Raw genomic sequence first — 23,957 nt, 5'->3', positions numbered from 1 at the left:
TAAACCAGGACTGAACCAGGACTGAACCAGGACTGAACCAGGACTAAACTAAGACTAAACCAGGACTAAACCAGGGCTAAACCAGGACTGAACCAGGACTGAACCAGGACTGAACCAGGACTAAACTAAGACTAAACCAGGACTAAACCAGGGCTAAACCAGGACTGAACCAGGACTGAACCAGGACTGAACCAGGACTAAACTAAGACTAAACCAGGACTAAACCAGGGCTAAACCAGGACTGAACCAGGACTGAACCAGGTCTAAACCAGGACTAAACCAGGACTGAACCAGGGCTAAACCAGGACTGAACCAGGACTAAACCAGGACTGAACCAGGACTAAACCAGGTCTAAACCAGGACTAAACCAGGACTAAACCAGGACTAAACCAGGACTCAACCAGGACTAAACCAGGACTAAACCAGGACTGAACCAGGACTTAACCAGGACTAAACCAGGACCAAATCAGGACTAAACCAGGACTGAACTGGGACCGAACCAGGACTAAACCAAGACTAAACCAAGACTAAACCAGGATCAAGACTAAACCAGGACTAAACCAGGACTGAACCAGGACTGAACCAGGACTGAACCAGGACTAAACTAAGACTAAACCAGGACTAAACCAGGGCTAAACCAGGACTGAACCAGGACTGAACCAGGACTGAACCAGGACTAAACTAAGACTAAACCAGGACTAAACCAGGGCTAAACCAGGACTGAACCAGGACTGAACCAGGTCTAAACCAGGACTAAACCAGGACTGAACCAGGGCTAAACCAGGACTGAACCAGGACTAAACCAGGACTGAACCAGGACTAAACCAGGTCTAAACCAGGACTAAACCAGGACTAAACCAGGACTAAACCAGGACTCAACCAGGACTAAACCAGGACTAAACCAGGACTGAACCAGGACTTAACCAGGACTAAACCAGGACCAAATCAGGACTAAACCAGGACTGAACTGGGACCGAACCAGGACTAAACCAAGACTAAACCAAGACTAAACCAGGATCAAGACTAAACCAGGACTAAACCAGGACTGAACCGGGACTAAACCGGGACTAAACTAAGACTAAACCAGGGCTAAACCGGGACTAAACCGGGACTAAACTGGGACTAAACCAGGAGTAAACCAGGACTGAACTGGGACCGAACCGGGACTAAACCAAGACTAAACCAGGACCAAGACTAAACCAGGACCAAGACTAAATCAGGACTAAACCAGGTCTAAACCAGGACTAAACCAGGACTAAACCAGGACTAAACCAGTTCTGTTTATCTGCTGTGACTGAAAGGTTTTTATTCTGCACTTTTCTCCTTTAATGTTTAATTTTATGACGATTATTTATCTTTTGATTTCTTTCTTTCTTATTCTGTGAAACACTTTGAATCACTTTGTGTGTGAATTGTTCTTTACAAATAAACTCTCGTTGTGTTGAAGTGCAGAGCGACACTGACGCTCACACACCTGCACAGACAGACAGGTGTGTGAGCTTCAGTGTCGCCCCCTTCAGACAGATATGAGGCAGTGTCCAGCAGGAATCTGACCACAACTGAAGAAGAAACCAAACATCTTCAGTCCAGTGTTTTGTCCAGTGACAGATTTGAATTTTTCTTTTTACTCTGAGCATAAAAATAAAAAAAAAGGTACTACTTTCTACTAGTTCTACAGAAACTGGAATCACATGACACTGATTCTGCGTTCTGATTGGATAAGAACCTAAAGACGTTTTTGTCATTGAGAATAAATCAGGATTAGAAAAGTTATCAGTAAAAATGTGATTTGAACATGTTTACCACAGAGTTTATGACATTTAAAATCTAAATCCTTTAAAACTCGCGCTGAAAGGTTTTAACTTTACTTTGAGGTAATTATTGTGACAGTAAAAACAATGATTTAAACTATATTTTAAAAAACAGATTTTAAAGACAGAAATAAAATAGTAAAAGTCTGAAAATTGTTCTAATTTATTCAGATGTTGTTGCTGTTTATTGTTGTTTTTTGTTCTTTTCTTTCAAAAACTGTGAAATCCAGAGGCGGCGCCAGATGTTTCTCATTGGACGAGCTAAAGGCTAAAGGCGGAGCTGAAGGTGGAGCTAAAGGTGGAGCTAAGGGCGGAGCTAAGTTTGTCAGTGGAGACGGGGGAACTGAACATGTTCATTTAGAGCCTTTAAACAATGGACTAAACCAGGACTAGAACGAGACTAAACCGAGACTAAACCAGGACTAAACCAGGACTAAAACGAGACAAAACCAGGACTAGAACGAGACTAAACCAGGACTAAAACGAGACTAAACCAGGACTAGAACGAGACTAAACCAGGACTAAACCAAGACTAAACCAGGACTAAAACGAGACTAAACCAGGACTAGAACGAGACTAAACCAGGACTAAACCAAGACTAAACCAGGACTAAACCAGAACTAAACCAGGACTAAACCAGGGCTAAACCAGGTCTAAACCTGGACTAAACCTGGACCAAACCAGGACAAAAACATTTCAATTAGATTTTTTTTTGTCAAGATGGAACGTGGCTGTAGCTAAATCTGGGACAAATAATCTTTTCTTTTTAAGATTAATGAATTTGTACACGGTCCCTGACAAAACATAAAGACAGTTTGGATGTGCTCTTAAAATGTGGTAAAGTCTTTGAGGAGACACTGGTCAGTCTGGTGGAGGCTGGGGCCCCCGGGGGCCCCCTGAAGGCGCCCCTCAAGCCCCTCCCTGGCGCCGCCCCTGGTGAAATCTGCTGAAATTCACAATAATAATAATAATAATAATAATGTAATAATAAATGTATTTTTTCCTTTGTGTACCTGCAGATAAATGCCACTGTAGATCAATCTGTATTATTCTGTTGTTAAACGTCGAACGCTGTGTCTGATCTGTTTAATAAACCCTCATCATCTCTGTTTATGTGTTTGATTTACAAATCTGATCCGTCCTGTGGCGTCAAACAATAAAACCAGAGAAAAGACGAGTACTGAGACTGGAGCAGATGAACTGAACTTCACCTCACAGGAACAAAAGACTAATTATAATTACACTGGATTAACTGGCTCCAAATGAATTTAAGACACTTTAAAGTCCTGCAGTCAGAGCAAAGATAGTCCTGGTTTAGTCCTGGTTTAATCCTGGTTTAGTCCTGGTTTAGTCCTGGTTTAGTCCTGGTTTAATCCTGGTTTAGTCCTGGTTTAGTCCTTGTTTAGTCCTGGTTTAGTCCTGGTTTGGTCCTGGTTTAGTCCTGTTTTAGACCTGGTTTAGTCCTGGTTTAGTCCTGGTTTAGTCCTGTTTTAGTCCTGTTTTAGACCTGGTTTAGTCCTGTTTTAGACCTGGTTTAGTCCTGTTTTAGTCCTGGTTTAGTCCTGTTTTAGACCTGTTTTAGTCCTGGTTTAGTCCTATTTTAGTCCTTGTTTAGTCCTGGTTTAGACCTGGTTTAGTCCTGGTTTAGTCCTTGTTTAGTCCTGGTTTAGTCCTGGTTTGGTCCTGGTTTAGTCCTGTTTTAGACCTGGTTTAGTCCTGGTTTAGTCCTGTTTTAGTCCTGTTTTAGACCTGGTTTAGTCCTGTTTTAGTCCTGGTTTAGTCCTTGTTTAGTCCTGGTTTAGTCCTGTTTTAGTCCTGTTTTAGACCTGGTTTAGTCCTGGTTTAGTCCTGTCTGTTTCCTCCTGTGACCACTAGGTGCCGCTCACTCAGCCTGACGCTCTCGTGCTGTGGCGCCCTCTGGAGGAGGAGGTGCGTCACTAAAATAATCAGATACTCGAATCATTCCAGTGGTTTTCAGTCTGATCTGGTCTCGTGGGTCTCGTGGGTCTAAAAATAAATAAATACATATATAAGTACATACATAAAAATTAATTAATTAATTAAAATACAATAAAAATAAAATAAAATAAAAAAGAATAAAATAAAATAAATAAATAATACAAAAATAAAATTAAAAAATAAAAATAAAATGTAATTAAAAATAAAATAAATAAATAAATACATAAAAATACATTCAAAAAAAAAATAAATAAATAAAATAAAATAAAATAAAATAAAATTATTTTAAAAAACACTAAAGACTAAAACACTAAAAAAACACGGACACTACTCAACCTTCAAACAAACCCTTAAGAACTGGTTGAAAACGCTGCAGTCCTGTACTCACAGATCCATTTGTCTTGGGCTCTTTATACTCTAGACTGAGGCACTTCAATTGTAAACAGTGTAATGTCGTGTTATTGTGTTCTCGTGTTGTGTGTTTATGTCTGTCTGTGTTTTCATATTAAATGTTTCATGTTCTGCTTTAGGACGACGGATGAAATTCAGCTCCAGTGCGAACTCCGGCATATTCATGTGGAAACGTTTTTGTCGACGCATTGGTTAATATGTACTGCCCTAATTCAAATAATAATAATAAAATAGTCAAAGTAGTGCAGTCCTGTAGCTACTTAAACACAGAATTTAGGAAGAACAAAGTCGGTTTCTGTTTTGTTGCTTGAAGAACAGACGCAGAGACACAAGGATCGTTCTGTCTTTAGTGTCGGTTCCGGCAAAACAGTCGAGAATGAAGAGAAGCCTTGAACAAAATGACCAAAACGTAGCTTTTATATCTCAATTTCCTGTGATTACGAGGAACAAACTCTCCGAAAAGGATAGAAAAGAGTCCTGAGATGTGCCTGTTGACGGCTTTTACGGCGTTCCCCAGCGTTTGCGTTTGTGGGACGCGTCTTCTTCTAATCAGCCTGGTGTTACACATGAAGAAACTTGAAGCGACGTCGGACGAGGAGAGTGTTTTATGACCCCTCTCAGAGCCGGGGGTCACACATTCCTCAGATAAGGCTTTAACCAAAATGATCAGAACATGGGCGTCGTCTTATTGTCCACAGTTCTTTTAATTGCACACGCTGGTCTCCGTGGCGACCAGGTGTGTCCTCCACGCGTTCCGGTTTGGAGTAGTGCTGCACTGCTACAAAATACTTCACAGTACCTTTGAAAGAAAGTAAGAAAGCGATGTATTATGTTTGTGTTTTACTTTTACTTGAGTACATTTGAGAGCAGTATCTGTACTTTCTACTGCACTACGTTTCGGAACTGGATTGAAAAGTAAAAGTATTTGAACACGTTTGTAGTTTGAGCAACAAAAATAAAAGCAGATAGAAAAAAAAAACATCGATTCAGCTCAAATCTTTATCAAAATCACCACATTTGCAGCTTCATAAAACTCAAAATCAGCTCGAAACACTTTTACTTTTCACTCTTTTTAAAACATGTACTTTAATACTTTTACTTAAGTCGAATTCTTCATTTGATACTTTGACATTTACTGCAGTATTCTTATTTGTACTTTCACATAACTGAGCACTTCTTTCTCCTGTTTAAACCCTGAATGTTTAAACAGAACAATCCTCGTGCCAGCTCCGAGAGGAAGTGAGTCACGTGACCTTCTCTTCCCCCGAAACCTGCCGACTCACGGCCACGCCCACATACCTGCACCGACCCGGAAGTGCCCACACCTGTCCGAGGTAGGCGCCTTCCTTCCTGCATTCGCCAAATACTGCGGATATTGGAGTATTCTGATCCACGGCGCGCGTTTCGTCTCTTTACGCACGGTTTATCCACGTTTACGCACGGTTTATCCACGTTTACGCACGGTTTCTGCGCGTGTTTTGGGCTCTGAACGAAGCTAAACTCACTCTTTTTACGCACTCGAGCCCTGCGTGAAGGCGACGCAGCACCTGGTGAGTATCTGTCTCCCTTTTTTTAAACCTCTTTTGTGATGTTTCTGTTCCTTTACGCGCTGTTTATTCGCTTGTTCCAAAATGGCGATGCGTTCCTTCCGCTTTGTTTGAGAAGGGGAGCGCGTGGACTCGGCTGGGGCGCGCTCGGGTGGGCGAGTGTGCGCTTCTGACGCAGTGGAGAGCGGTGAAACTTGAGCAGCCCTGCGCCACAGAGAGCGCCACACAGAGCTTTGTTTGAGCCCTTTTGTGCGCGGCTTTGGAACAGGTTTGATTATTGACAACATTGTTCAGGAAAGTGGCCACGAGATTCACCTTCCCCGTGGTTTTCCCTGCGTGTCCACGGCCCGTTACGCACGACAGGACCAGTAATGAGCTGTTTATGCTCATTTACTCGAGTATTTTAATGAAGTGAATGTAAAAGGCTGTAAAACAAGAACTATTTTGATCTAAACACGCGCATACAAGTCATATTCTCCAGGTGAATTGGCCTTTTTTGGATCACTCCGCGCTAAGAAACTGTTTGTAAATGTTTAGATTTTGAATGTTTTGCTCTTTATCCTTTATATTAATGACATGTTTAGTTCCAAAAGCTTTACTCCTTTATATTTGGAGATGATACAAATATAATACACCGTGGGAATGATTTAGAAACAGTAACTGAGGAGGCAGAAAAAGAACTGAAATCGCCGAAAAGCTGGTTCGACGCAAATAAATTAACGTTAAATCTAAAGAAAATGACAACAAATGTGAGCAGGAATTTAATTATTGATAAAACAGTGATGGAGCAAATGATAAATCAAATAAAACGTTTAGGAATAATAATACAAAACAAGCTGAGTTGGAAAAGTCACATACAATTTATAAAGAAAAAATTACGTAAATCTTTATCAGGTGTATCAAATTTGAACGAATGCTTGAAAAAAATAAAATAAAATCAAACAAATACCAGGCATATTTTACCCAAAAAATGCGATAAAATTCAAAGACCTGGAAGATGATAGAACCGCACAATTTATGTATAAAATTAAGAGTAAACAATTATAATTTCATATTCAAGATCTGTTTAAAAATAGAGACGGTGCTTATATTTTTCGAGGGCATGTGATGTTTAAAAAAGTATTAAAAAAGTTTGCATTTACACAGTGATATTAAACGTTGAATTATGTCGACTTAAGATAGAAATGTGTGGAAAGAAATTTAAAAAAAATCATAATTTCGTAAATATATCGTTCGAAATATGAGGTAAACTTGGTCCAATCAAATAAAACTTTTACTGAAAACACTGCACTGCTGATTTAGTCTTAGTTAAAATAAATAGATCATTATCCAATCTGAAAGTAAAATCTGTCACTGGACAAAACGTCGTAGGACTGAAGATGTTTCGCTGCTGTACGTCTCCATCTCAAAGGCGCTAACTCAAACTCGTGGCCCAGGTCCCAATTGCGGCCCGCAAGACGATATTTTGTGGCCGCGACGACAATACGAAAGTTTAATGTTAGTCTACTTAATGACGTATATCCATAAAATCCACAAGAATCGGCGTATTTTCTCATGTATGTTGAAGCGGCGATGACGTTTGAGACGATTTTAACAAAGCTTTTTTTTTTTTGTGTGAAATACTTAAATACTCAATGCCTCACCCGAACTCTGCCTCCTGCGGCGTCCAGATAATTTGAGAGGGCAGTTAAAGAAGCTATTTTTAAACATCATCATCATCAATCATCTCCCGTCTATAAGTCAATCCTCAGACCCAAAGCAAACAAAGGAAACAAAGAGGACAACAGACCTAGCTAGGATGCTAATAAGTGTGGAAAACGCCTATTACGAGGTGGATGAATATGTTAAGTGTCACTCAGGCACAGTTCACACTTTTTTTGCCCAGTTACAGATTTAACTTTTGTCTTTAGCGTGGGGACTTTTTCTCTGCGCTAACGGGAAAAGTTTGGGTCTTTTTGTGTTCGACGATGAGATTTGAGCTGTTGACGGTTGATTTAGAAACTTCTCGGACTCATTATAGATTAGAGATGGACATGTATATATATCGTTTGGCCGATATATGCACCGATATTTGGCCTTTTTAGCGTATGAGCGATCGGACTTAAATCTCCAGGACGAGCCGATATTTCATTTTGGTCGATCTGCTGCATAAAAACCACACAAATCCTTATATTTCAGTTTGTAGTAAATTTTAATGACACAATTTGGGGGAAAATAATCAAAATTAGCCCTAAAAATATCTGTTAAATTGTACGTGACACTCCCTCTGTGCACTTCTTTACGCCGTCTGTGGATGGCGCTGTGTTTAGCATCTGAAATAATGTCATAAAAAGGTCGTGTTTTCCTCTCGGCCTTAAATTACTGCTAAAGGTTCATCAGAATAAGCACAGAGAGGAGGAGGATGAGAGGACGAGAGATGGAGGGGGGAGGGAGAAGAAGGGAAGAGGGAGAGATGGAGAAAAAAGGTCCCTCTTAAAAATTAAGACATTCAGTCTCAAGAGGTTAAATGGAGTGTTTAAAGAAGGGATTAAGAATGAAGAGAGGGAGGGAGGGAGAGAGGAAGATGGGGAGGGAGGGGGGGATGAAGAGAGGGAGGGAGGAAGAGAGGGAGGCAGGGAGGGAGGGATGAAGAGAGGGAGGCAGACAGGGAGGGAGGGAGGGAGGAAGACAGGGAGGGAGGGAGGGACGGAGGGAGAGAGAGAGGAAGACAGGGGGAAAGAGAGAGGGGAAGAGAGAGAGGGAGGGGTGAAGGAGGGAGGGAGGGAGGGAGAGAGAGAGAGAGAGAGGAAGACAGGGGGAAAGAGAGAGAGGAAGACAGGGAAGGAGGGAGGGAGAGAGACAGAGGGAGGGAGAGAGAGAAAGGGAGGGGGAGAGAGAAGGAGGGAGGAAGAGGGACAGAGGGATGAAGAGAGGGAGGGGGAAGGAAGGAGGGAGGGAGAGAGACAGAGGGAGGGAGGGAGAGAAAGGGAGGGGAAGAGGGAGGGAGGGATGAAGGAGGGAGGGAGAGAGAGACAGAGGGAGGGGGAGAGAGAAAGGGAGGGGGAGAGAGAAGGAGGAGGAAGAGGGAGGGAGGGAGAGAGAGAGAGAGAAAGCGAGGGAGGGAGGGAGGAAGACAGGGAAGGAGGAAGAGGGAGGCAGACAGGAAGGAAGGGAGAGGGAGGGAGAGAGGAAGACAGACAGGGGGAAAGAGAGAGGGGCAGAGAGAGAGAGGAAGGGAGAGAGGGGAAGAAAACAGAGGGAGGCAGACAGACAGACAGGGAGGGAGTGAGAGGGGGGAGAGATGGTGAGAAAGGACAGACAGATGGAGGGAATGAGGGAGGTGATGGAGGAAGAGGGGTGGATGAGGCCAGTCAGGGTGAGGGAGTGAGGGAGAGAGGGCGAGGGTAAGTGAGAGGAAAAGGGGAGAGTGAGGTTGAGATGAGGGGGTGGAAGAGGGGAGAGTAGAGAGAGAGGACAGACAGACAGACAGATGGAGGGAGGAAGAGGGGAGAGCGAGGTCAAGATGATGGAGAGATGGTGAGAGAGGTTAGACAGACGGAGGGAGGGATGAGCAGAGCGTGTGTCACTTTGATCTGTGACAGACATGTGCTGCTACATCTGGACTTATGTAAGACTGAGCCGGGCAGGAGATACTACGAGTACTACAAATACTACTACTACTACTACTGTAAATACTACAGGACAGTTTTGGTGAAGTGACGCCCATATTCCAGCTCATCCGGTCAATCTGTTTATTCCTAATCCAGATGGTTTTATCTCTGGACACTAATCCAACGACTCGAGGGCTGACGGTTTCATTTCCACATCAGTGTGTTGTGGACTTTGTGTCTTTGAGCAACGCACGTCACCCACCTGTGTCCACGGGTGTGGGTCAGGGGGAGCGCGCTTTGTGTGACGTGTCGGAGAGCCGGGGGGGCGGGGCGAGCCGGAGGAGCAGGAGGCAGTGGTCAGGGAGCAGAGTGACCGGTCCAAAGGGAGATGCTTATGTAAAAGTATTAGAGAGTCCAGGCCCGGGTCCGGTCACTACGGGACAGTGAGGACGGACCATATGTCCCACTGTACATGTGTGACTGTGTGGACATGTGGGACTGTGTGGACACGTGGGACTGTGTGGACACGTGGGACTGTGGACCAGGAGATTTACAGAGAAAGAGAGGAACTGATGGAGAGAGAGAGGGAGGAGAGAGAGAGAGAGGGAGGAGAGAGAGAGAGGGAGGAGAGAGAGAGAGGGAGGAGGAGGGGAGAGAGAGGGAGGAGGAGGAGAGAGAGGGAGGAGGAGGAGAGAGGAACTGATGGAGGGGGAGGAGGGAGGGAGGGAGGAGAGAGGGAGGAGGAGAAAGGGTGGAGGAGCAGAGAGGGAGGAGGAGGGAGGAGGAGATTTAGAGACAGAGAAAGAGAGGAACTGATGGAGGAGGAGAGGGAGAAGAGAGGGAGGAGGAGAGAGGGAGGAGGAGACAGGAAGTAGGAGAGAGCGAGGGAGGAGGCGGAGAGAGGAGGAGGAGATTTACAGACAAAGAGAGGAACTGATGGAGGAGAGAGGGAGGGAGGAGAGAGGGAGGAGGAGACGGAGACGTCTGCAGACAGACGTGTTATTTCAGTGTAAACTCTGATGTGGCTCAGATCTAAGTCCTGGTTTTTGTTGAGACCTGAGGCCAAATCAAACACCCAGAGCCTGTCCCATCCCTCCTCCTGTCCCACCCCTCCTCCTGTCCCACCCCTCCTCCTGTCCCACCCTTCCTCTTGTCCCATCGCTCCTGTCCCTGTAGTGAAGTAGAAAGTTCAGACACTGCTCTCAAATGTGTGACTGGCCAAACAGGTGTCCGCACTCCAAACTCCGCCCCCTGCAGCCAGGTGTTTGTAATCAGAAGGGACAGTCCTGCGTGATGTCACATAGTACTTGAAATTGCAGAGGTCACTGGAGGCGCCGCACGCTAAGATTTGACCAGGAATCTGCAAATTTACCCAGTTTTCTATTGTAAAGTGAAAAGGAGGCAGAGGACGATGGAGCAGGAAGTGAACGCACGATCACTTCCTGTTTGTAGCAGCGCGGCGGCGGCTAGCAGGTTAGCAGTGTCCATTTACGCACACAAGGAGACACGGGCCTTTTCCCGGTGGGCGGACAACCTCTGGGAGTCGGTGTTGATGCGAGAAACTTAGAAGTAATGTTGCGATAATAACAAAATCAAAATGTGTACGTGGATATTTGAACGAACACAATTAGCAAACGTTAACGGCGCCAGTACACGACAGAAGTACCATCTTTTCCTCCATAAAACAGTTAATTTATTCTGCGTAAAAGCATGTAACCCTGTAGTTTAGACCTGCACAAGCTCGTTCTGAAACGTGATTCTTGTTTGAGTTTATCAGTTCATATTTCAGTCGTTTTGTTCATTTATAAATCTAATATTTAACGGCAATCTGTGATAAGTTTCCCAAAAGTAGAAGATAAAATCGCGCTCCTGTCACAGTTCACGCGTGGCGAGTTTTGTTGCCAGTACGACATCCGAAAGTGTGTTTATAATCGGTCTAATGTGGCACGAACATAACGACCTGCTGTAGTCCCACCGATGGATCAGAGCGTTTCCTGTTGTCGGTAGCGGAGATATCGGATAAGCTCTCAGCCAATCACGGGCGCTGTGATTGGCTGAGAGCTTATCCTGATGTGGTGCGTGTGTACGTGCGCGTATATGTGTGTATTTGTGTGTGCATGCGAGCCACGAGGGGCTTTAATCAGAGCAGAGCGCGGCGGCGGCGGCGGCGGCAGCAGCAGGGCGCCGCAGCCTTAACCTCCCTCGTCACAGCTCCAGCCCGACGCTACGAGATGCATTTGGGTTTGTCGCTTTTCCAACTCGTGTCCGTGCCATTTTCGCACATTTATAATAAAGTTTACAGTTTAAATATTTACTTCGATGTGCATTTAGCTGGATGATATTGTCCACAAGATCTGCATTTCGATTACAGTTGTTCCTCGCTGTTCACTTTTCGCTGTTTCGCCATATTTTTTAGAGCAATTTTCATGCTTTTTTACATCGTACGATCGTGCATCGTGTTCTGCGTCGTGATTGGCTAAGGGACTGTAGACCATTGTCCATCACTCTCCGTATATAAACGTTGGATCTCAGTGTGACTCTGAAGTGCTGTACGTTTGCGATTTGTTTTCTCCCCGACAAAAACCCACAATGTCGATGAAACGTTCTGCACCGACAAAGACGAAGGTTTGGACTTTGAGAGAGTTTAAACGAGAGAGAAATGTGAGAAAATGTGAACGCCTGTGTGAGAAAAGTGTATAAAGTGTGTGGTGAGGGGAAAGAAAAAAAGAGAAAGAGGAAAAAGAAAGAAAAAGAGAGGAAAAAGAAAGAAAGAAAAAGAAAGAGGAAAAAGAAAGAAAAAGAAAGAAAAGAAAGAAAGAGAAAAAAGAAAGAAAAAGAAAGAAAAAGAAAAAAGAGAAAAAAAAAGAAAGAAAAAAAAGAGAGAAAAAGAAAAAAAGAAAGAGAAAAAAGAAAGAAAAAGAAAAAAGAGAAAAAAGAAAGAAAAAAAGAGAAAAAAGAAAGAGAAAAAAGAAAGAAAAAAGCAGAAAAAGAAAAAAGAAAGAAAGCGAAAAAAGAAATAAAGAAAAAAGAGACAGAAAAAGAAAGAGAAAAAGAAAGAAAATGAAAAAGAAGAAAGAATAAGAAAGAAAGAGAAAAAAGATAGAAAAAGAAAATGAAAGAAAGAGAAGAAGAAAGAAAAAGAAAAAAGAAAGAAAGAAATAGAAAAAGGAAGAAGAAGTAAGAGTGTGAGAAAAGTGTATAAAGTGTGTGGTGAGGGGTTTTACAGACAAAAAACAGAGAATAATGTAAAAAATTAAGATGAGGGTGACCACTGTATAATAAAAACATGCTTTCTCCACAAGCTAGACTGAGTGTCACCCATTTGTTTCCATGGAGACAGAAGGATTTAATGCCACAGTGGGACATTCTAGCTGAGACAGTCCTTAGCCAAGACGTTACAGACGCGTATTTGTGATCCATAAGTCTCTGTTGACACGTTGGAGCGCTGTGTTTAAACCGTTTGGGCATCAGGGTGTCCACGTGTGAGACATGCGGGTGTTTCGGTCTCTTCTGAATCGTCTCCAGCCGCGTGCGCTCGTCTCCGGGGTCTCCGGGTCAGCGTGGAGCTCCAGGACGGACAGGCGTAGAGCGGGGAAGGCGGCTGATGTACGGCTGATGCGTAGCCGCGTGGGGGGGGAGGTACGAGGGGGGGATTATAAACGCGAGGAGGAGGCGTGTGTGTGTGTGCGTGTGTGTGTGTGGTTATATAAGAGAGTGACGTGGAGAGGGTTGTGTCCCCCGCCACGCTCCGCTCTCTCCACAACACGAGGAGCGAGGAGCAGGAGAGGATGGAGCCCACCGCGCGAATATGAAGTTTAAGAAGTTCATCACCATCATGCAGGCGGCCATGGGGGTGGTGCCTCTGAACAAACGCGAGCTGCTCCCCCCGGGCAGGAGGCTGTGGAGACCCCCGGGGTGAGTGCGTCCCCCCCCGCTCCTGTAGACTCTGGGGTTTGGGTGAGACAATCGTTAGCTCCGTTGGTTTATCCGTCTGAGCGGCAGCAGCAGGTTGGCTCTGGTTTGCGTTTTATCGGCTGTGGATCAGACAGAAGCTCATGTTAGAGAAAAAATGTTTGATCACAATTATATTTAAAGTTTCGCCTGGAATTTTCCACAGTATGGCATTAAACTTATCCGTACTTGCATGAATATGTTGATTTAGGTGTTTATGTGCATTTGTTGCCTCTCCACAGATCTCGCTTGTAACGTTTTCCTAGTTGTTTGTTTCCATGGAGATTTGAGTTGATTTTTTTGCGTACACATTGTGTTATTCAGCCCGTCACAGTGGTGGTGGTGGTGGTGGAGGGGCTGTGGAGGCTCCAGAGAGAGGAGGGTCACTGTCCAGTTCATCAGGTCAGGGACAAACACAGCTGCAGTTCCCACTCCAGTCTGTGGAGCGGCGCCAGAGAGAGCTTCAACTGGTGTTATTCTACTGTCTGTTGTGTAGTTGGATTTGGAGAACTGGACAAAGAGCCGGTCTGTGAGGGTGGAGGTGGTCTGAGAGGGTCTGTGAGGGTGGAGTTGGTATTTGAGGGTCTGAGGGTGGAGGTGATGGACCCTGACTCTTCCTGTTTGAATCATCGACTGTAAAAAAGTCGACTAAGTGAGTCTTGTGTTGTTCTTTCACCCAGATTGCCCAGTATGAAAGTGGTGTGTCTGTGTGTGTGTCGGTGTGTGTGTGTCTGTCGGGGTGTGTGTGTCTGTGTGTCTGTAGGGGTGTGTCTGTGTGCGTGTGTGTCGGGGTGTGTCTGTGTGTGTGTCGGTGTGTGTGTGTCGGTGGGGGTGTGTCGGTGTGCGTGTCTGTGTGTATCTGTCTGTATGTGTGTGTCTGTGTGTGTGTCTGTGTGCCGGGGTGTGTCGGTGTGTATGTGTGTGTCTGTAGGTGTGTGCGTGTCTGTAGGTGTGTGCGTGTGTCTGTGTGTGTCTGTGTGCGGGTGTATGTCTGTGTGTGTCGGGGTGTGTATGTGTGTGTCTGTGTGTCGGAGTGTGTGTGTGTCGGGGTGTGTATGTCTGTGCGTGTGTGTGTGTCTGTAGGGGTGTGTCTGTGTGTGTGTCGGGGTGTGTGTGCGTGTGTGTGTCTGTGTGTGTGTGTGATTGGTGGCGCTGGTCAGAGGGGCTGACCTCGGGGAAAGAAGGACCTGATTTGTCTGATATTAATGTTCATATCTTGATTTACAGACACAATAGTGAAATAAAAACCCCAGGATCATGTAGAGGGTTAATACGAACATTTAAGACCAGAATGAGTCTGAAGCAGCAGAAACAGAGAGAGGGGACAGATTTACAAAAAACAAAAAATAAACTCAAAATATATAAAAATAAATAAATAAAAAAACTCAAACTAACAGAGAAAAAAAAGAAAAACTAAAAAAAATAATAAAAAATAACAAAAACCCCTCAAAATAACAAAAAAACCCAACTCAAAATAACAAAAATATAATAAAAATAACAAAAAATAAAACAAAACAAAAAATAAATAAATAATAATAATAAAAAATAAACTCAAAATAACAAAAAAAAAACCCAACTCAAAATAACAAAAATATAATAAAAAATAAATTAATAATAATAATAATAATAGTAATATAATAATAATAATAATAATAATAATAAAAACTAAAAATAACAAAAAAAATAAAATAAAATAACCCCAGGATCATGTAGAGCGGGTTAATACGAACATTTAAGACCAAAATGACGAGTCTGACAGCAGCAGAGAGGACAGTTTTCAATAGAAACTGAATTGGAGCCAGAGTCAGCCCTGCTCACTTCCTGTTTGTCTAACAGATTAGCTATGTCCATTTATATAAACAGTCTATGATCTGAATATTTAGCATCTCCAAATCAGCCACTGTGGTCTTGTTCTGGAGGTTTGGACTTGTACTTTTACGTTTTTTGTACAGAATATAAATAAGAGTTTTTCCAGTACTTATAGCCTGAAATTGCTGAAAAGACGTACTACAAGGCCTCTGTTCATCCATCTTAGAATAAGTCTGTGTCGTATTCTTATTGAGAAACAAGTTTACGTCATCGTTTAACCCTCTGATGCATGAATTATGAAGGCCTCAGTCAAGTGTTTTTATTCTTCTCAGGACATGAAACATCGTGAACTGCCTGTAAAAATGAATCAACTTGTGTTTTATTGTAAATATACAGACATATGTTTCTTTTTATGCTTTGAAAAACATTTTAACAATTTTTGGGGAAATTTCAACACTGTTTAGATGCAACGTTTAGGCCTGAATAAGAAAAAAAAACAATCAGAGGAAATTTACTTGCAGTTACAATGACTGACCACTGAATTGATCTCAATGGAGTGTGGCAGCAGAGAGCACTTCTAGAGAAAGTTATGTTTTTGTAGCTGTCCACTGCAAAAGTAAAATAAATACAGCTAAAATCACACTTTCACATAATCATTTCACTCTGACGCTTGACGACGACATGTTTTCTATTCATTTGTAGTTTGTTCTTCAGTTGTGCTGCTGGAGTTTGATTGTCGGGTGAAAATATCAGCGTTTCTTTCACACACAGCTCCTTCCTCCTCGTCCCGTCTCACGTGTGCTGTGCCGTTGGAGCCGTGGAGCAGGTCTGAGCAGATCCAGAGCCGAGCGCAGAGCCTCCTGTTCAGACCTGCGCGCGAGTCTGCTCCGCCTCCTGCACAACGCCACACGAACACACAAACGCACACAAACGCACAAAACTCCAGTCAGACGGAGCGATCTCAAGACTAATGTGTCCAAATGTACCGTATTTTCCAGACTGTTCGTGTCATTTTTGTTTTGTTTGTCCGGAGGTGCGACTTGTGTGTAAAATTATTAAAAGATCTAACTTCACATCTTCGTTATTATCGCCCTGAACCACACGAGGGCGCTCTAGGCTTGTGCGCCAGTATCTACTACTCCTGTATTACGGTAATTTAAAATACATCTGAGAAAGACTGAACAAAAACGCCCCGAAAAGAAAATCAAAGTCTGTAAGTCGTAAAACATACAGCCCAGCCCTAAATCTAAAACCCTGTATTTGTACTTAAAGCTGTAGTTGTTGTTCTTAAAGCTGTTGTTGTTGTTGTTGTTGTTCTTAAAGCTGTTGTTGTGTCGTCGCAGGGAGCAGTCGTGTGAGCCGTGGAGATCCGGGGGAAGGTTCTGTTGGAGCAGAGAGGCCCAGTATTTGTACCTGAGGCGCCTGTCCTCCAGGAGCTTCTCCGCTATCATGATGGTGAGAACACGTGCATGCTAACACACGCTAACACACGCTAACACATGCTAACACAGATAACACATGCTGACTTACGCTAACACACGATAACACACGCTAACACATGCTAACACACGATTACACATGCTAACACACGATTACACATGCTGACTTATGCTAACACACGATAACACATGCTGACTTATGCTAACACACGATAACACACGCTAACACACGATTACACATGCTAACACACGATAACACACGATAACACATGCTGACTCGCGCTAGCACACGATAATTCATGCTAATACGTCAACAAAGGCCACACATGCCAACAGGGCAACACATGCTAACACACGCTAACTCATACCAACACACGCCAACACAGGCCACACACGCTAACTCAGGGTAACACATGCTAACTCACGCTAACACACACAAACTAATGCTAACACATGCCAACACAGGCCACACATACGACACACGCTAACTCATACTAACACAGGCCACACATACGACACACGCTAACTCATGCTAACACAAGTTTACATGTTGACTGTTGCATAAGACGTGTTCACGATGCTAGTGCTGGGAGTTGTCTTTGTGCCGTTGAGCCAAACACTTGACACGCCCCCTCGTCTCCTCAGGTCACAGTCTGTAGTAGGTCACGTCTCTTTAACTCGCAGGCTGCTGTAGTATAATCCACACTATTGTTGTGTCCTTTGGCTCGACACTTCTCCTCTTTTCCTCCTGATTATGTCGTTGAAAAGGAGCATGTTTTCTGGTTCATAATTCACGTGTCTGAAGTGGTATTCCTGATTGCCTAAGTGCGTCTGCCAGGCGGCGCTGAAATATTCATGGCTCCCCGGAGCTGCGTGGTGAGTCTGTTTAATAGATAATCCCATCAGGACATGGGCTGGAAAACACGCTCCCAAAACGCTCCCAAAAATACTCCCAAAACACTCTGAAAACGCTCCGATCGGCACCAAACCTCTCATGTTCGGACACGTGAGGAGCAGAATCATCAGTGGAATCTGGAGCACATTTGTGATGGACAGAGACAATGTGTGTGTGCAAATGTTTGGGGTTTTTAAGCTTTCCACTCGACTAAATCATGTTCAGACTTGAGCTAAACGGAGGAAAGATTAGAGTTGAGTAATTTATTTAAAGTTTAATTGAGACCTAGATTGAGTCATCCCTCAGCGTTCGGCTCCAGTCAAATGAAGCTCATCGACGCTAGAGCAGATACAGCGGCCAATCTGGAGCCGACTGTGAGTATCATAGCAACCAAAGAGCCAATCAGAAGCGAGGTTGTTGAAGGTAACGCCTCTTCCTGCACCACAACACTGGTTTAGCAGGGAGCAGGCGCTTAGCAACGCTGTCAATCAAACCTGTTGCTAACGCTAGCGGGAGTGACCTCGAGGAAAGAAGGCGCCTGATTTGTCTGTTATTAATGTTCATATCTTGATTTACAGACAAAATAGTGAAATAAAAAGCCCAGGATCATGTAGAGGGTTAATACGAACATTTAAGACCAAAATGACTATTTGGAGCGCGGCGGCTAGCACGTTAGCTCTGTCCATTTATATAAACAGTCTGTGGTCGTCTCTGGTTAATGTTTACAGTCTCTGTCAATAGAAGCTCATGGTTTGGAGCAGAGTTCAGACTCGTACAACCTGCGAATCCTGTAGTTTAGACAAAATATTAACATTTAAACTCTATTTTGATACTAAGGAATAGACTCGATACTCGATACCGCACTTGTTCGTACTTTGTGTTCTATCCTATGTGTGTAATCCTCAGTGTGCAGTAGGTGTGTTATACTTATACAGAGACACATCAGTATAAAGATTTGGACTGGTCCTGGTTTAGTCCTGGTTCAGCCCTGGTTTAGTCCTGGTTTGGTCCTGGTTCGGTCCTGACTTAGTCCTTTTTTGGTCCTGGTTTAGTCCTTGTTTAGTCCTGGTTTAGGCCTGGTTTAGGCCTGGTTTACACCTGGTTTACACCTGGTTTAGACCCGGTTTAGTCCCGGTTTAGTTTATGGGATGCTCCAAACACAATTTCGTTGTTCTTCTGTGACAATGACTACAAATGAATTGAATTGAATAGTCCTGTTTTAGTCCTGTTTTAGTCCCGTTTTAGTCCCGTTTTAGTCCCGTTTTAGTCCCGTTTTAGTCCCGTTTTAGTCCCGTTTTAGTCCCGTTTTAGTCCCGTTTTAGTCCCGTTTTAGTCCTGGTTTAGTCCAGGCCGTGTAGCAGCTGACACCTCTCACCCTGGACTATTTGAGCCACTTCCCTCTGGCAGGAGGCGACGGTCCATCGGGACCAGAACCAGAACAGTTTGTTCCTCTGCCGTTTGTCTCATGACACTTTATAATATTTGCACTAAACTGGACACTTTATAACACCGGCCACTTTAATAAGTCACGTTTGTTCTGATGCTGCTGTTGTTTATATTTTCTACCTTTAAGTATTTGATTTGATTTTTTAAGCATATCTTTTTAACTTCGTGCCCTTATTTGTATTTGTATTTATTCAGTGTGTTTTATGTTGCACTTTATCACCAAAGTTCTAATTCTGATTGTTCATTCTCATCATATTCAGGGAAGGTTCATTTCTGTCCTGTGAATGTCACATTTTAGTATCAGTACTTGTTCAAACGAGTGTAAAAATGGATTAAAATGAGAAATGACGGCCCTAAACTGAAGCCATCATTCTGATCCTGATCCTGTGAGGCTGGACACGCGGCTAAAAATAAATGTGTCAGCGCTGATCTAAAATTAGACCCTGAGAAATCCCTGGAGCAGCTGCACAGTGAGCCAGCAGGGGGCACTGTCTGACTGCTCCACTGGGACGACAGGATCTGTGGAGGAGAGGGCGGGTCGGGCTGAACAAAACAAACTAAAGTGTGCACTGTGCGTCTTTGTTTCTCCACAAAGGAAGGAAAATGAGGAATCTCAGAGGAGAACAATGGAAACGAGGAACAGCCAGGAATAAAACATGAACTGAAACGAAACCAGATCAAACCAGGATTAACTAGAACTGTATTGTATTTTTTTTTTTTCAACTGAATAGGAAGCATTTAATTTATGTTCGAATGGAAGAAAAAGGTGGGGTTTAATACGTTTTCTTCTTCCCGCTCCTTTTCGAGCTTAAATTAGAAAAAAAAAGTGAAATGTGCATTGAGTGGACTGGATATATGCGCTTGAAATAAATGAATGAATGAATGAATAAATAAATAAAAAATACAAATAAAAAATAAATACAAATAAAAAAAAAAAATACAAATAAAAAAAATTAAATAAAAAACACAAATATAAAAATAAATAAATACAAATAAATAAATACAAATAAAATTAAATACATAAATACCAGAAAAAATAAATAAAAATAAATGCCAATTTAAAAAAAAAAAAAAAATTACAAAGAAAAATAATAATAACTGCAAATAAAAAATAAATACAAATTATAATAAATAAATACAAATAAATAAATGCAAATAAAAAAAATAAAAAAATAAACACAAATTAAAATAAATAAATACAAATAATAAATAAATAAATATAAATAAATAAATGAAATGAACTAAACTAGGAATAAAATGTCTCTAAACCTGGACTATCAGTGATTCCTGGAGCTGTGTGGACCATTAGAACAGAACAACACGCTCATGTTATAGACAGGCTCATTCAAAACACCACAAATTATTTTCAGTTATGTAAATTATGCTAATATCTGCTGCACATTTATGTGCATAGACTTCTAGAAGTTATACTTAATTAAATAAGATGTTTTCAATCTCTGAGTCTGTGTTATCAGCAGATCCTTTAAGCCCTGGTGCCGCGATCAACTGTATTTTGAGATATTTTGTTTTTATTATTGAAAAACCCTGTGTGATAATGTCAGTAAACTAGCTATACAAGCTCTAATGTTGTAGTTCATAAAGATCATATCCTTACATTGTTTTTCAGCCTGATCAGATATTTTAATCTTAATCTTAATCTTGTTGTACTCAGGGGTTTCCAAAGTTTTTACGTAGTTTAATCCATTAGTCACATGAGGCTTATCAAAACGGGACTGGATTTCTTGCCATGTTTCGCTGCAGCAGAGACTCAATGGTTCAATCACATCTGTATCTTTGGTTTTAGTTCAGTGATGTTTCGTATTTTTGTTCCCGAGACGAAATCTTTAACACAGACCCACAGAAACACGACACACACTGTGCTTCTCTTGAGGAGGAGACATTTCTTAGGGGTTCATTCAAAAGGAGGCAAAGAATAAGAATAATACAGAATACAGAAGAATACAGAATAATAAAGACGTTAACCTCCTGAGACCTGGTGCATTTTGGGTTGTCTAGGCCACAATTCAAATTTTTAGAAGTAGAAAATCAGCAACAATGCAAAAAAGTTCAATTTAGAATATTTTGAAGAGGTTAGAATGTTTGAATATTTATTTATTTATTTATTATAATTTATTTATTATTTATTTATTTATTATTTATTATCATTTATTTATTGATTATTATCTATTTATTTATTATCATTTATGTATTTATTATCATTTATTAATTATCATTTATTTATTTATTATCATTTATTTATTATTTATTTATTATCATTTATTTATTATTTATTTATTATCATTTATTTATTATTTATTTATTTATTATGTATTTATTTGTTATCATTTATTTATTATCATTTATTAATTATCTTTTTTATGTATTATCATTTATTTATTTATTATCATTTATTAATTATCATTTATTAATTATCATTTATTTGTCAACAGCTTTTCAAATGAGACACTTGGTTCCAAGAGGCGCAACTGTTATAGTTTTTGCAAATCATTATCCAAATGTGATTTTATTTTGTTCAATCAAAACCATTAAAAAGTAAAAGAATGTCCTCATATGTGGACCTCATTTTTCTCATAATATTTCTCCATATTTTTACATTTATCAGGTCCCAATCAGCCCAAATAACAAAGAGGAATTAATAAACCAGCAACGCACGAGCTCGGGTGTTAGGAGGTTAAAATCAGAACACAACCTCGCGCCTCTTTAATCGACAGGACACACACAAATACAACATGATTAAAAACTTTTACAACCACTAACAACAAGTCTAATGTTTCTTATCGCTCGCCTTTTGTTTAAAACTGAGACTTTATGGACCCTGTGTGTTATAGTTGGTTCATAGTTGATCCCAGTGTTTCTTTTAATCCTGGGAACGGCCTATTTTTCCACATTTCTCACATATTTTCTGTGTGTGTGAAGGGCACTGACCTGATTGTGACCCAGGCGTTATTGTGGGCCCTGAACGCACCATGTTCCACTGGTAAACACTGTGTATGTGTGTGTGTTTGTGTGCTGTGTGTGTGTCAGGGTCAGTCTGAGGTCTTTTCCTGGACACTGGCTGGAGGCTGATGCAGTGACCACATACTGTACAGCCTCCTCTTTTGCTTTTCTTCAGTCTGAATCGGCCTGAACGACGTTTCTGACAAACATTGTGATTGTATTTGTGATTTTTAATAATGAGATTCTGTTCAGAGTTCACATTGTGCGTACAGGAATCAGAAAATAGACGGATACTGTGTAAGAATCGCGTTTCAGAACATGTTTGTGCGGATCTAAACTACAGGGTTAGACGTTTTTATGCAGAATTAAACCTCATGGAGACACTGGGAGGGCATCTGTAGAATAAAATGCGAGGTTTTGTTGCATGTGGAGGAAATTATGGTCCTAAAAAATGTTTATGTTCAGAAAATTTTTCATTGAAAGTCACAAGACAAACTTTCATTCAGTGCAACAGAAAATACGGCCAGATCACGTCTTTTTTCAAAGTTTAAACCCTGATCCAAGTTGGGCTGGGGCGATTATGGCAATAAAAATCTATTTGTGAGATGTGCTTTAGATGTGCCTGTGCTATAAATAAATTAAATAAAATATAAATAAAATAAAATAAAATAAAAAAAAAAGTAAAAAAAAAAAAAGTTAAATAAAAAAAAGTTAAAATATAAAAATAAAAAAAGTTAAAAAAAAGTTAAATAAAAAAAAAGTTAAAAAAATATAAAAATAAAAAAAAAGTTAAAAAATAAAATAAAAAATATAAAATACATTATAAAATAAATAAAATACAATTTTAAAATACAATTTTAAAATAAATAAAAAATAAACACAGACAAAATGTGAGTCTGGACACCGGTGAATCTTTGTTTTCACAGGTGGATTAACCAATCAGGGACAGGCACGGTCCATTTGTATCGAATAAAATAAAGGGAAAATATATCACAAGGGGCTAAAAAACATGACAGATTTCTGCAGAATCAGTGAGCGAAGCCTAAACGGTGTTGATCTGAGGTGAGAGAAATGTGATTTTATTTGTAAATCGGAGTTGACCAATGAGCTCCTTCGTTTCACGTGAGTCACTGAAATAAACAGATCTGATTGGACGATCACGTTTGAGGACGAGGAGACCAGACTGATAAAAAAAGATGGATACAAAAAGTCTGGATTTGCTTGTAAAAGATGCTAAGAAAATCAAAATCACGCTCACCTGTGCACTGCAGTGTGGGGGTCGGATATGAGACGCTGGGCTTTTCTCGTCGTGATCGGCTTGTGTGGGCGTGGTCGGGTGATGTATGTGCTGTCAGCGTGGGGCGGGACAGATGACCGGTGTCCTTGGAGCAGAGCGGGCAGCAGCTGGTCAGTCCTGATGAAAACAAGACTCCAGGGACACATTACAGGCGCAGTGTATGGGATATCTTCAGGTAATAGTAGTGGGAGTACTTTTGAGAGCTGCTGAAAAGGCCGAGGGTTTATTTTTAACGCGTTTGTAGTTTGAGCAACGAAAATATACAAATAAAAACGGGTAGGAAAAAAACTGTTGATTCAATTGTTTCGGTTGAACAAAAATCTTTATCGAAATCAGTACATTTGAAGCTTTATTAGACCAAACCTGCGCAAAATACTTCAACTTTGTACTCTTTAAGTACATCTTTAAACAGGTACTTTAATACTTTTACTTAAATAACAAAACTGAGTACTTCTTCCAACTCTGATAATCGTTAAAGAAACATTGACAAGAACTGAACCTTTTTTCTTTAACGAAAATAACTAAAAAAAACACCTCAATAACAAACAAAAAACTATAACTCAAAATAAATAAATAAACTTAAAAAATACATAATAATAATAATATAATGATAACAATAATAATAATAAAATACAAAAAAAAGAAAATCAACAAAAAAAACGTCAAAATAACAAAAAAAGTAACTTTAAAAAAACTCAATAACAAAAAAAACAACAACAAAAACTCAAAATAAATAAACTTAAAAAATAAATAATAATAAAATACAAAAAAAAAAATCAACAAAAAAACCCCAAAATAACTAAAAAAAAAAAAAAAATAATAAAAAAACTTTAAAAACCTCAAT

General features: G+C 41.1%; 1 protein-coding gene across 2 annotated transcripts in view; it reads left to right on the top strand.

Moving 5' to 3' along the window:
* Positions 1-5,497: 5,497 nt before the first annotated feature.
* Positions 5,498-23,957, top strand: part of tjp2a (tight junction protein 2a (zona occludens 2)) — a 53,088-nt gene continuing 34,628 nt past the window's right edge. Inside the window, exons 1-2 of one of the 2 annotated variants that reach the window (XM_033975994.2) lie at positions 5,498-5,731; positions 16,422-16,533. In XM_033975994.2, the coding sequence (XP_033831885.1) occupies positions 16,528-16,533 (6 nt within the window). In that variant the 5' untranslated portion in view covers positions 5,498-5,731; positions 16,422-16,527. Of the gene's footprint in view, positions 5,732-13,078; positions 13,234-16,421; positions 16,534-23,957 lie in introns of those variants that run through there. The other variant, XM_055225601.1, reaches the window with a different exon arrangement.

This window comes from Periophthalmus magnuspinnatus, chromosome 12 (assembly GCF_009829125.3).
Source record: "Periophthalmus magnuspinnatus isolate fPerMag1 chromosome 12, fPerMag1.2.pri, whole genome shotgun sequence".
Taxonomy (NCBI): domain Eukaryota; kingdom Metazoa; phylum Chordata; class Actinopteri; order Gobiiformes; family Gobiidae; genus Periophthalmus; species Periophthalmus magnuspinnatus.
Note: the sequence above shows the minus strand (reverse complement) of the source record. Positions and strands in the feature narration are given on the sequence as shown.